This window comes from Pagrus major, chromosome 23 (assembly GCF_040436345.1).
Source record: "Pagrus major chromosome 23, Pma_NU_1.0".
Taxonomy (NCBI): domain Eukaryota; kingdom Metazoa; phylum Chordata; class Actinopteri; order Spariformes; family Sparidae; genus Pagrus; species Pagrus major.
Window position 1 is genome coordinate 19,582,122 of NC_133237.1, and position 14,273 is coordinate 19,596,394.

At 42.5% G+C, this 14,273-nt stretch overlaps 1 protein-coding gene across 2 annotated transcripts in view; it reads right to left on the reverse strand.

The window, feature by feature from the left end:
• cacnb1 (calcium channel, voltage-dependent, beta 1 subunit) overlaps positions 1–14,273 on the reverse strand; it is a 34,279-nt gene that overhangs the window by 5,657 nt on the left and 14,349 nt on the right. Inside the window, exons 3-10 of one of the 2 annotated variants that reach the window (XM_073494288.1) lie at positions 9,928–10,047; positions 9,609–9,731; positions 8,996–9,132; positions 7,374–7,441; positions 5,059–5,087; positions 1,349–1,429; positions 1,214–1,272; positions 1,025–1,134 (exon numbers count right to left, since the gene is read on the reverse strand). In XM_073494288.1, the coding sequence (XP_073350389.1) occupies positions 1,025–1,134; positions 1,214–1,272; positions 1,349–1,429; positions 5,059–5,087; positions 7,374–7,441; positions 8,996–9,132; positions 9,609–9,731; positions 9,928–10,047 (727 nt within the window). Of the gene's footprint in view, positions 1–1,024; positions 1,135–1,213; positions 1,273–1,348; positions 1,430–5,058; positions 5,088–5,517; positions 5,679–7,373; positions 7,442–8,995; positions 9,133–9,608; positions 9,732–9,927; positions 10,048–14,273 lie in introns of both variants that reach the window. The other variant, XM_073494289.1, reaches the window with a different exon arrangement.

Sequence of the window (14,273 nt, forward strand, 5' to 3'; positions counted from 1 at the left end):
CAAACCCATCTGTAAAGAAATAACTTTTCGAGTATAGATAGGAAGAAAGCTGAAAAGTTTGGTGTATATATGTGCTAATGAAAGTGCTACTTTCTGACTCAGAGTATGAGAACAATAATAATTTGAGATGAAAGATATGCATTGAAATATATAATAGATATCACCATGACAATTTGATTACTTACATTAAGACTATAATAAACTAAGACATATTTTTTTTTAGTTTTCTGATATTTTGTTTTAAGAGCCATCCACACCAGGAACAATAATTATAATTATAACCATAATGACGACAGTGTGAGCATCCACACTGATAAAAAAGATAATGTTGTGTGAACAAAGGCGCCAAGCTACACGCTACACGCTCCAGCTGTGTCGGCAGATTGGGAAAATGGATACTGATGGCCTGTAACTGCTGTAGGTTACACAGAGAAACAAAACAAAACAAAAAACTCCTGAAGGATATGGTCTAATGAAGTTTTTTAAAGATGAGAGGAGTCTGGCAAGTTGTTCAACCGCCAAGGAGGGTGTGTTTGTTTGTTGGTTGGTTCGTCAGCAGGATTTCGCAAAAAACATTTAATGGATTTGCACGAAACTTGGATGGAGGATGAGTCTCGGTCCAGAATAGACTCCATTAACTTTTGATCCAGATCAGAAGAAAGGGACGGATCCAGAAATGTTTTTCTCGCTTTATTTAACATTGCGAGATAGGACGTTTTTCAACATTCTTGTTAATTTCTCAGGGAATAATAATGCATGGAAAAAAAAATCAGGCGTATTTAACAAATTGGCCTGAGTGTTATGCTAGCGGTTGAAGTTATCATTCTTGGTGTGGATGGCCCTTTAAATATGCAAATTAGGTCATTAAATTAAACATATGAACTAAAATAAACACCTAAATGTGTATTTTCAATGATTTCTTTTTTGATTAGTCTGAAAGTAGTCATGGAAGCAAAATAGTTTTTCAGTGTGGTGTTTCTGGTTGTGGCGTGTGCAGATCTGAAGCGTCTCTACGCCGTCTTACCCAGGCTGGAGCGGGTACTGGAGCGTTCAATGATGGTGTGTTTGCTTGGGTTGTTAAGGACTGAGCGTTTGGCCAGAGAGATGTCCGCTGTCACCCGTGTGATGGATATCCTGAAACAGCGATCTAGTTAGTAAGCAGAAACCACTTAAAGCAGAGCCCACCGTGGGTAACAGATGCTCTCATTCTTACCTGCCCTCAAACTTGTGTTTCAGGAAGTCAAAGAGCGCTTTCTGCATCATGTCTGTCACCTAAAGGCAAAACATCAGGCGTGAGACGGGATACTGGGGAAGTGAAATGTCAAACGAGCTAATTTCTTCTCCTTACCTCGTATCCTTTGAGTGACGGCCCGACTAGGATGATGGGTCTCATGGAGGGGACCACGTCATAGGGCGGGACATGCTCCATCTGAGCCGGGGAAAGTTCCCATCAGTTCCACAAATCTCACAACAGACGTACAGTTACATATAAATCAATATCAATTCAACACAGATGCCCTTTCTCCCCTCTGTGAGTGGTCAGATTGATGGATGGTGGGTTTCAGACGCCGGACTCCATTCGTTTTATTGACCGCCTAAGAATGTTTCGGAGGCAGGGATCAATTTCTCAGTGAAAGCAGCCGCTCCTATTTCTTAGTCTGCTGTCTCACATAATTAAAGTGTCCATAATTAAACCAGACGCCGGGGTGTCAGGAGAGCTCTCGTGATTACACTGCTGCCCTTACACAGACGTCACACTTCACACTCTTCTCTTTTTGTTAAGCATCAGCACTTGGTGCGAACTGTCGAGTTCTTGCTGCCAACAATTGTTGCAGTACAAGAAGAAATGCACTTTTTAGATTTGTCCTTCAGCTGTTACTTATTTTAAGAAACTCTTCCATCCCAAACCTATCCGTATATGTTGGAAATCTAAAAGAAATAAAATCTTTCTTAATAAATCTGTCCCAACTTCATTTAAACCTTTAGGCCTGTTTGCATGGGACTAGGGGAACTTCATGTGATTTAGAAATGATCCCTTTACATCACTGTTTCTGTCTGAATTTTACTCAAATGTATTGAAATTATCCCTGGATATGATGTCAAGGTATCGACGTAGCATCAGTGTTTCATAAGCTCTGCATCGGTTCTTCAACAGCCGCATTAATAGTACAGCTTAGAGTTGATGTGCCCACTTTCTGCATGTGTTACAAGCATAAATACACATTTGCAGCTCATTTAGATCGAGTGACAGATGCTTTGTGACTGTACTTAAACATCGCACTTAAATGTCAATATAGCGGATCTCACAGCACAGCTGTTGACTGCTGCTCAACATATTTTGAGCTGCAATTAAATCTCTTACTTATTCAGTTGTCTGACAACAGAAAAACAGATGTTTAAAAAGAAATATGTGCTGATTTGCATTGGACTAATATAATGCATGACCTCAGTATTTCGCGAAATATGGCAGGACATTACAGACATGGCAGATTCATGGATAACCTCAGGAATTATCTCAAATTACTAGAGGTGCCCAGGCGCTACTGGGTCAGTGTGAATAGGGCTATTTACGCAAACAGTAGAAAAACGATTAGGATCATTTGGTTTATTTAGAATCAAGATTTTCACCTGGATTATTCATTTCCTTCATCTAAAGCCTGATTTGCACAGGACAAATATTACCAGGGGACCTCATGTGATTTATAAATTACCACCCCACATCTGTGTTTCACACGGTGCATTTGCATGGGACAAGCAAAGTCTGTATTTTATTTGTTTTTACTGATATTATCGCCTGGATGTAATTACCTTGTAAATGCCAAAGCCAATTCTGCATGTGTTAGAAGCATAAACACACATTTGCAGCTCATTTAGATCAAGTGACTGAAATATCGCTTTTTATATAGCCGATCTCACAGCACAGCTGTTGACTGCGATCACATTTCATAGCTGTTTAGTTGTCTGACAACAGAAAACAGCTCCCAGAAATGCTGATTCTTAAAGGACTAACTGACCTCTGTGTTTTGTGAAATATGGGGGGGAATATGCGGTGGAGTTTTTACTTTACAGATTACAGACGTGGCAGATTCACACAGGATTAAGGTCAGCGGCAACCTTGGAAATGATTACAATTACTAAAGAACTCCAGGCGATACTAGTCCCCTGCGAATACGGCTGTTTATACTAAATATAGTAAAACAATTGTCTGCGTTTGGTTTATTTACAAACAGTTTCTCACCTGCATTTTTCCATTATTTTATTTATTTTCCTATTCTTTAAAACACATACATACATTAAATTACATTAGGATACTTTTCTGTCCCTTTACATAAAGCTCCCTATAGGCCTACATACTGTAGTCTGTGGCTTTCCTCAAGCCTTTTACACTTAAACCCTATGACCAACACAGTGACTTACATAGCACGCCCACACACGAGCACGATCCATATTGCGGCGCATGAACTCTAAGCTTGTTTGTACATTATGAATCATGAATGATTCATCCATGAGGACGCCAGAAGCATTTGTTATCTATAGAAACAGCCTTTTTCTCAGTGAGAATGGGGTGAAAACACTCACACGTCCTATATACTCCAACAACAGTGAAATTGGACTTTTTCTTTTTTTCTTTTTCAGATTTGTATTCTGAGCATGCCTCCTCCTCTGTGTGTGCCGTGCTGCTCTTCAGGCAGCAGATAGTGCTGGAGTGCCCTGCTCCACTACATTACATTACATAAAGCAGAGCAACGGAAGCTCATTTCACCTCATTTGTATTCAGCGAAGCTAAAAATACATATTTTAAAAGTTTCCAAATGGCTCTTGTCTCTAAAAGGGCAGAGCGGGAGCACTGAGCATAACTATAGTGCTCATTGGTTTTGAATAACATGAGCGCAGAGCACAATTTTGTGTGGTGAGTAACCGGGAGGACGGTGTTCATAATATAGATCTGGATGATAGTTCAATATTATGGGTTATTTCCCCTCTATACAATAAGATTCTTCTACAGTAGGCTACTAATATTTAGATACTGTGTCTCACAGTTGTTTAAAATAAATGGAAGATGTTTCGTTTAAAAAAATGGAGCAGAGATACTTAACATTATCGACGAGTTCCCAGGTGAGGTCACTGCAGCTACTACAGAAATGATAATGGTGGTAACTAATCATAATATCTGATGCACCGCTGGCACTTTCAAGGCTTTCCAAGCGTTAGCCATGTGAGCTAAGCAATAGTATTTGTGTGAGTAGTGAGTATTAACCGTGGATCAAACAATGGAAATCTGGATATAGCATCATTCCTATGAAAGCTGCTCAGTAGCGCATGAAGCCAGAAAAAGCTCGACTTCCCAGATCTTCCGTGTTGTGGGGACGGCTAACATCCGGTTTAGCATGCGGCTAACTTGAATGGGCATAAAATAATTAAATCGTGCGGCTCCTCTAGACTTTCCAAATGTTATCCAACCAATGTTGAAATATTAGAGCTCTTATTTGTCCTGTTTACATTACATGAAAGATTATTAATACCTGAATTAGCTTTAAAAGGCCAAAAAATGTAAGGGCTTATTGGAAAATATTGAAAAATGTGATTTGAATTTGTCTCGGTGGGATAAACATGAGTGTAGGTTGTCATGTAATTTTAAAAACTTCTAAAAACTGACTTTGATACTTGTTGTCCATATCTCCCACTTCTCTAACATGACATGTCTTGGTTCTACAGCCTTGACGCGTGAGTCAAATTGTGCTGAAAAGCATAAAAACAGCTGATCGTGGGCTACCGCCACTCAAACCATCCGTCATAAATGGAAATGAAAGCATGTCAGGATGTGTTACTCTGACTAACAGGGTCTGGGATGAATCTGCACCTGCATCTGCAGCCTGACAGCCGTGATGCAAGCGCTGGGGAAATGACACCGCGGTTGGCAAATGATCCGGTGGATATTTTTGCTTTCAGAAGTATGAAAATGCTGATTTCTTACCACCAGAGGAGGGAAAATGTCAGACAACAGAGGACGAGGAGTGAAAATGTTAGAGGTTAGTGTTGAGAACGAAACACACTCACCGACTTCTGTTTCTGTTTAGCCGGACCACCTACAGTATCATTCCACACACAAGCAAGAAGAGACAAAAAAAAAAGCACAAAAACACAAGAGCACATTTAGTTATTGACAGGTTAGGATTAGACGGGGATTGGGAGAGGAGCTGCTTATTGATTAAATCAGAGTTTACTTCATATGAAATATAGAAGAGATTAAAAAGCGGCAGCAGCCATTTCAGAGTTAGTTCAACGCCTCTCCCAGCTGACAAGCACAGAAACAAACGTCCAAACATATCTCAGCGTAACCATCATGACTGGAGCCTGAGGGGCCAAACGGTGTTAGATTCAGGAACAGCGGGGACGGTTCAGTTAGTGAGAGACGGAGGAGGGAGGAAGACATTAGACCTCTCGGAGGAGTAGGGGACAAATGCAGGAGGGAGGGAGGGAGGAGGTGAGCGAGGTGTCCTGGGCCCCTAATGTTACCTTCTTAAAGAAGGGCAGTCGGTGGGTGTTGGCCTGAGGGGATGTGACGCTGCCTGACATGCCCTTGGGGGAGCGAGGGTCACCCTGGAACTCAGGGGGCTCCTCAGCATCCAGGTCGAGGGGGTCAACGTCAAAGGACGCAGTGGAAATGTCCACGTGAGCTGATGAAGGGGGGAGGGCGGGCGGCGAGAAGAGAAGAGAAAGAGCCAGACAAGGTGAAGTAAAAGAAGAGGGAGAAGAGCAAAAGCAAAAAGGGGGAAGAGTAAATAGAAGACAGAATATGATAAAGAGGCATGGAGGAAATTGCAAAAGATGGCATACACAGAGATCAGAAAAGGTGGCACAGTATGATTTAAACTGGAAATAACATTGATAAGAGTTTAAAAAAGAACACATCAGATTATTATGGAGCAAGGCACAGATGTGAGGTGTAATAACACGAAGGAGAGAATGAATTCAGTGTGACGAGGAGCAACAAAAGTTTGAAGTGTAGATGAGGAGGAAAGTAGTTGATAGGTAGGAAAGAAGGAGTGAAGCTGTGAGGGGAGCGAGGGGGGGGGATAAGGTGTGTCAGGATTATGTTGGTGATGCAGGTGTCGTTGGTTACGGGGGGGAGGCAGGAAGTCTGGCAGGTGTTTCTTTGGTGATTTGGCGAAATATCCTTTCTCACTTTCATGAGATCTGAGATGACTGACACCACTGTCAGATAAATATACTGGAAGCAGAGGGGAAACAGCCAACCTGGCTCTGTCGAACGGCAACGACCCTCTGGCTACAAACATCACTAAAGCTCACTAATTAAAGGTCCAGTGTGTCGGGTTTAAGTCTATCTACTGGCCAGAATTGATTTTTCTATTCAGAATTATGTTTTCATGAGTGTATAACCACCTGAACTTAGAATCATTGTGCTTTTGTTACCTTAGATTGAGCCTTTCGCCTCAGACTTCCACTTTAATATGCAGATGCCGAACATATTGTTGCTACTGTTTACATTCACCCTGATGCAAATCCAAAAAAAATGTTTATGTGCAGTATATATATATATATATATATATATATATGAAGCAGGAAGGCGTTTACAAACTATCCTATCATTTTGCAAACCTGTGCTGTATAATGACAAATAAATCACCTTGAACCTTGAACGAAAACCAAGTATCGAGAAAAGATCTGGCACATAACGACCTGTAAAATTGTCGTTTTTTGCGGATGTAACGTGTTAATTAGTCAGCTTTAGCAGAGCAGGTAGGTGGATTTGTTACCTTTGGGCACAGCTGGCTGTTTCCCCTGGTTTTCACTCTTTGTGCTAAGCTACTGTGAGCTAACAGAAAGAGGTGGAGGTGAATAAGTATTTCTCAAAAGGACAAAGTTTTTCTCTCAGTCAGACAGATGTGCTATCTATTATACATCTGCTGATTTCAGTTCAGTGGCCCTATTCGACAAACACACCCCCTTAAAGTCAATCACAGTTGTTTATTTTTCCCATGGTTGCACTTTCTTCTCTTCTACTGTCTGTCTTGGATATCGAGCAGCAGTTCTGTGTCTTTCTGGCGACGCGCACACACACAAGTCAGACATACTTATCAAGTTTAATGAGTGCAGTCCATCCTCGGCTCTATTTCAGGCCGGTCTTGTCTGCTAATGACAGACCTCCAAAGACATCTCTCACTTCACAGAGCAATCCGCTGAGATTCATCCGTGATTCATCATCACGCCTGACTAACCAGCCAATTAAAATCTTCATCTAAATATCAGCCGCCTGTCTCATCTCGCTCAGTCAGGATTGCACACGCACCCACACAAACGCGAACAAATCACTATTTTGCCAGTTGACTGGGAGACCCCCTTGACCTCACCTGTGCCAGGTGGAGTGGGCCTGCGCGTTCCCGTGGCAACATCCAGACTGGAGCTTCCTCCAGATTTACTGCAACGGGAAGAACAGTTTGTTTTGAACTCAGCCAGGCAGTGTGTAATTGCTCATTATTTAAGGTGTATATGTCTGGAACGTATGTATCACCATGGATTCAATCTGTGCAGCTAATATCAGACTAATGCTGTTTTTCACACATTTTGTTGGATCGGGGATATCATAATATTAAATGACTGAAACTTCCAGTCGATCAGAGGTTAAACGTTGTGTTTTTGAAGAAGTAGCATTATGAACTCAAGAGTATGTCATTGTGTGATCTCTATACTGAATTTAAAGGAGACATATTATGCTCATTTCCAAGTTTATAATCTTATTTTTGGTTACTGCTAAAAAAGATTTATGTGCTTTAACGCTCAACAAACACATCAGTTTTCTCATTCTGTGCAGTGCAGCAGCATTGTATTCCCCCTCTGTCTGAGACGCTCTGTTTTAGCGCCTGTCTCTTTAAGGCCCCTCCTCCAGAATGCCCAGTCTGCTCTAATTGGTCAGCTCACACACGCCTGAGCCAGCACCCCTCACTGCGTCTCCAGTTGGCTCTGTCTCGTTCTCACCCTCCAGTTAGCTCCACTTCTACCGTGAATATAGGCATAAATTATGCAAATGTGAGACATGGTGAGGTAGTGTGATGTCACAAAGTCACGGAATTAAAGGCGGGACCACTGACGAGGCATTTCAGGAGCAGTGTTTTCAGTGGGAGAGAGGAGCACCCGTTGGCTTTTTAACTTTCAAGACCTTTTACATGCACAAGAACCTTCTGTATCTAACCCACTGGAGAAGAGGAGAGGTCTGGACAGCAATAAAAGACTTTGTACTGTACGTCATGACAGTTGCTTGAGGGATTAACAACATGTTTTGTTTGAGGGTAAAAACACGAAGCTTTGTTGCCAAAAAACTTGTTTAAACTAACACTGTTATTACACGCTGATAAACCAAAGATGGAAATGTAAGTTAGATGCATTTCTGAGTAATGTTCAGCCTCTGTTTGGGTAACTCGGCTTGTGCTGAGAATCTGCTCTTGTTGTTCACCATCGTAATGTGGGTTTGTTTTATGTTTGTTCCCCATACTACAATGTGTGGTGTCCAAGTTGTTTAGTAATTCATTTATGTTTTAGTTGTTCTCGTCTTTGATGTTATCTATATTCAGAAATTTTAATAATGTGAACATTGGAAATAAAAAAAAAAAGGTCTGTACATTTTTCATTTCTGTCAAACACTAAACAGTATCAAAAGCTCCTGCACCGCAAAATGTACTTTAAAATCTGATCACACTGGTTATTGCACTATTGATTCTTTTATTCAATAATCAAGATAAACAGATACATTCCTGTATTTCTTTAAAAAAAACTACATCCTTGACTACAGAGACCTATATATACACACTGTAGTTACATAGAGGAATACGGTGACTCACCGCAGTGTTTTTGTCTATTTCAGGAAGTTTTACATTGCCTGGTGGGTGAAGTGTGACTCAGGTCTGACCTGTTTTATGAAAGTGGGGTTGTCGGTTGTGATGCTGATAGTGTAAAGAGATTTTTTTTTAATGGCTACCTGGAGCTGAGTCGGTTCTGTCTCATCCTTTGCTCCTGCAGCTGACGGGTGTTCTCCAGTTTGACCGGGCTCGGGATGAAGCCCACCTCACAGCCCTCCTTCACCAGACGTCCGATCCACCAGTCGTTGTTGTACTTCTGCATATAGACCGGCATCACCATTTATCAATGTGTGTCCAATCCAGATAATAGTTTCTAATTCTATTTACAAACACTTTAGTGCTGGACTGTATCGCTGAGCCACATTTTCTCCGAAGATCATTTTCATGCCTAAAAAGTACATTAGAGTACTCCGAATGACTAAACTCAGAGAGTTTTGTTAATTTACTTTTTCCACGTTTTCTTCTATATTTGGACCACTCGAATCTGCTCTCGCTGCAGCTCATGTTAGTGCTAACTCCCACTCATGGCCTGAGTGTGGTTTAGACAGAAGGAGACAGTGTAATGAGTCGCAATAAAACATGATCTCTCTCATCGCTGCCAATTGTTTGAAGGGGCCAATCTCCCTTTTTTCTCCCTACACCATCCAGGAGCCAATAAGTCCGTTTGCTACGTGAGGTGATTTACCTTTCCTTGAGGTTTAAACTACAGAAAGAAAAATATACTTTAGTTACCTCTTTAATGTGCAAGAAGTCTTTGGCTTCGAAGGATATGGCCATGCCCTGCACAGGAACGTCATCGCTGGGGCCGGGGTTGTAGCCCACATTTGTCCGCACAGCAAACGCCACCGGTTTGGTCTGCAGCGGGCGATGTGAAAGGAAGATATTAGTACACAGGCGGCGCCTCGTCACAAACACTTAACACAGAGTTCAGTGTCCCCTTGACACTGATGAAGAGGTCTACAGAAGCTGTCAAAAGAAGCTTCCGCATCAACGATGACTATTAAACCAATATCGTGCTTAACGGACTGAGATGTAACAGCTGATCTCTGACCTTTGCTTTCTCGAGTGTGGCGAGGGCCTGTCTGTCGGCCTCCTTCCTCAGAGCCTCAGGGTCCTCCTCCAGGGACACGTCTGAGTCCGACGGCCGGCTGGTGTAGGAGTCTGCAGAGCCCTGAAATGCACAATGAGTTTATATAAAGTGAGGAGGGAAAGAAGGGACAAAAGTGCAGCACATGTCCACAGATCAACCTTTGGAGGGAGCAAAAACGTGTGTGTGTCTTCACTGAAAACCTTCATATTCGTCTTTATGTATTCCCGATGTTCTCCTGCTCCTTTATGTCTTGTCCCACATTCACTTGTCTAAGTGTGAAGGTTGTGGCTCTGCCTTTGCAACTTACTTGTGGTCAAAATGTCAAGACCGCCTTGAGAAAGCATAACCTACATGGACACAAAAGGGGCCCTGGCCTTGCATGAAAGCTGACTCTGTGTAATACGAGGTGAAGAGGATGCATAACAACAGGCCAACGTTTCAGCTGCAGCGAGGGCGAGGTGTCGAGTCTTTTCACACAGGTACAACACATTCGGCGTGTGGGCGTGTCAAGCGGAGCCAGAAAGAGGTAGAGCGATAAAAAAAATGGCCCGAGGACTGTTTATAATATTGGGGCGGGATATAAATTTCTCATGAAGTGGCTGCAGTTTCCAACACATCCAGCACTCATACACTGTAACTTGACTCTCTACAGCTGACCCTCATCCAGACACCCATACCACAATAAAAACCCGAGCCTCCTGCGAGCCCGCGGCGCCGGCCCACTGTACTGTTCAGCAGAGCGGAGCAGTGAGGGAGGCAGCCTGAACTTCTGAAATGTTTGAGTGCTCAACTTATATAACAATCCCACTTGTTCTCTTCTTGCTTGCTTGCTGTTTTTTTTCTTTTTTTTTTTTTTAGCTGACAGGCTGCCTGGCGCTTTGTAGGAGGTGCTGACAAGAATGCGGACAGCTGAATGTGCCAGGCAGAAGAAGTGAGTCACTAGGTGTGGGCTTTTAAAATAGAGGTGAGAATGCGCAAGGATGACATGCGCCATATGTAATGATGATGAAAAACTCCCTGCACATGTGTCGTCAGGGAACACAAAGAGTGCGGTCAGCGAGTACAACAGGTATCTCTAGACTGGTGTTGAGTATTGAGATTTTTTGATATTGGTGCCAACCAGAGCTACAAGGCATGATATTCTGAATATCTGACTGATTTTGACATGAAATAGATGAGTGGGACGGATCAATTTTGCCTCACAATGTTCATTTGCACTGAAATAGCAATTAAAATCATGATGATGTCACATTTTTGGGGGTCAGAACCCCTCAAAAAATGTTTTTTTTTTTACAATTGGAGAAGGCATCTCTACATCTCTGCAACACAACAGTACCTCTTTATGATGCTGTTTTGTCACATAGTTACCTTTATCAAAAAGCTACAGGTTCTGTGATTGGGATATTGCATTTGGTCATATTGAGATTTCAATAATATTGCGATTTGAGACTAAAGCAGTACAATTTTTGATTCGTTAGTTTGGGGGTAAAAAACAGGTTTGAACTTTTTTTTCTCAATTCAAATAAGGCTGCAACGGTGTTACATTTTTAACAGTACACTACAATAACCATCTCAGAATATATCATGGTTTCACGGTATTGCGATATTGCACAACAATAATCATCATTATCAGTTTCAACAACCCTTAAAGAATGAAAACAGATGTTTTCTTTTTTGGATGGACAAATGCTTTATTATAATACAAAATATTGATATAAACTTGAAATATATGTATTTGTAACAATAATACGTTATAATTAACACCATATATACACAAACGTACACAATATATTAACCATCAATTGTCAAACTCCAGCGGCTGGAGGCTACATAAGCAGCTAGCAGCATAAGGACCAGGTGGTAGGTAGGTGGACCAGTTGCATTGAGGGTAATGTAGGCGCCGGGTTTTGACATGAAGAAGAATGTGTTGCAGCAAAAAGTTATATCTATGTTGTTTTTAACTGTCCAACGTGAGACCTACAAAGAAGTTTTGATACACAGCACTACCTTATTTTTTAACGATATTTTAAAAATATTTTTGTGTGCTTCTGAAAAGAAGCCCTTGTGGTTAAGATGCACTACATCCCTGGTTTGATTGTGGCGGGTCATACCTCTCTATCTCGCCTTGTTTCCTGCCACTATCAAATAAATATTCTTCTTTCAAGCGTTTGTGGCATTCCTCAAACACAAACCTTTATCGGAGAGAACAAACAGCCGAGTGAACCCGAAGGTCTAAATATATCCAGAGAGAAAACCTGTTCATATGTGTTCGAGTGAAGCATCTGTGTGCTGTTAACATGTTTGCACGTGCATTTATGTGTGATTAACGCTCCTCCACGCCTTTGATTACCATCCATGCGCCTCTTTATGATTTGAAATGAGAGGACAAACACAAATGTTGATTCTAGCTCGGCCACCTGTCGCATCGAGGCGCTCTGTGACTTGGCAACAGCCCACCGAATGTAGACACTCCCTGTTGCCATAGCTACGCCTCGCGTCCTCGGGCGTCCACAAGCCATCCCCACTTCCTGTTTCATTTACTCGAACGCAAAAAACTCGCAGCGGTGCGCCCGCTTCCCACTCAAGTAGGAGGAATGATTCTGCGAGTGGCATGCGGCATCTAATGAGCACAATAACAACCGCCCCCACTCACCGGCTCTGAGTCATCTTCTAAACCATACAGGTGCATCCCAACATCGAGCGCCGACTAAGTGAAGGTTAACCTTGATGGGGAACCCACGGGGACGCTTTTAGACGAAAAACAAACGAAAAAAATGACGTCTGAAGCCACCTGGGACCGAGCGGCTCGATGCAACAGGTCGGTGATGCAGCAAAATGTAAAGCGAGAAAGAGTGGGAGGGATGGGTGATGACTCGTGTGTGCGTGTACTGTAAGTGTGTGTGTGGACAAATGTGTCTCTGAGTCACTCATCCAGTTGATTCACGTCACAGACAACCAGAGGAAAAAAGGAAGTCAGGGAAACGAGAACGGGACGGATTCATGAGACTGACCAATGACCTCCCTGCAGCTCAACACATTCCCGCCACCTTTTCTTCTTCAGTGTCTCTAATTTAGCTCCTTGCTTCACTTCACATACAGCCCCTGTTCAAAATAGCTCCAGGCCACCTGACAGCAGAGCTGCATTCCTATTGGTGGTGTCAGACGAGAGACCCCAGCAGTGTCATAGTAACCGTCTCTGCAGCTTATTACAGGCAGCTGCATGAGGAGGGAGACAGAAAGAAGATATGGGAATCAATAGTAAATAAAATACCCTGAGGGAGGCGGGGAAATTGCATAAAAGCTTTTCAACAGGTGATCAATGAGGTATTTTCTCACGCTGCGAGGCCATAGCCTGGTCAATTACAGGCTTGGGGATATCATAGCGATACGTTTGGGGGAAAAATTCATGTTTGTGCTGAGAAAGTGAAACTTTTCTACATCTAGGTGGTAAAAACACAACTTACACTTCCTTTTCACAGATGACAGAAGGCAAGGAGCACGAGGTGAGGCTCAGCAAATATCCAGAAAATGAACAGGCTGTGTTTCTCCCTCCCGTTCTCTGCACACTGGCTGCCACCGTGATGAATTTACACCTCCTTAGCATTGGTATTGAATAAATGGAGAGGGGAAAAAAAAGAGGGAGCCACAGAGTGGAGGGGGGGGTAATGGAATAAGGAGCGAGGGCGGACCGGGAAAAGACAAGTGCTTTGAATAATGAGGGTTGAAAAGAGTCACCCTGCAGCAGGGAAATGAGCTAACATTGTTTCTTGTGATGCAACGGCACCTTTGCAAATGGCTTCGAGAAGAAGGGGAAATTGGTAGAGCGGATTTGCTTTCGGGAGCATGAAAGTTCGACTATTTCCTTCTTTTTATAATCTTTGTAAAACACAGGAAATGATCACCCCTGTGTCAAACAACAGGGCAAAGGTAGAAGAAAACAACAGTAACATCGCAGCAGGTGTTTTCAGACTTCACACTGTATGACTAACACAAGAAAATGAAAAAGAAGTGAGAATATTAAATATCATGTTCCTATTCGCCTTATCTCCGAGTCTCCTCGGAGCCTCAGTCAACAAATCAGACAGGAAGAAGGACACAACGTTTGCAGTCGAGCCTCAGACAGGCTGTGTATTCACATCACATCCAGAGACAGATCAGCTCAGTGAAAACAGGTACGGGGGAAAGAAAAGTGGAAAGAAAGGGGAAGAAAAAGGGGAAATATGTCGAACAGAGCAGGCAGATCTAGAAACTGAGGAATCACAAAGGACAGATTTCCTGTCTGAAGCTCACGGCCGGCGGCTGTAAAT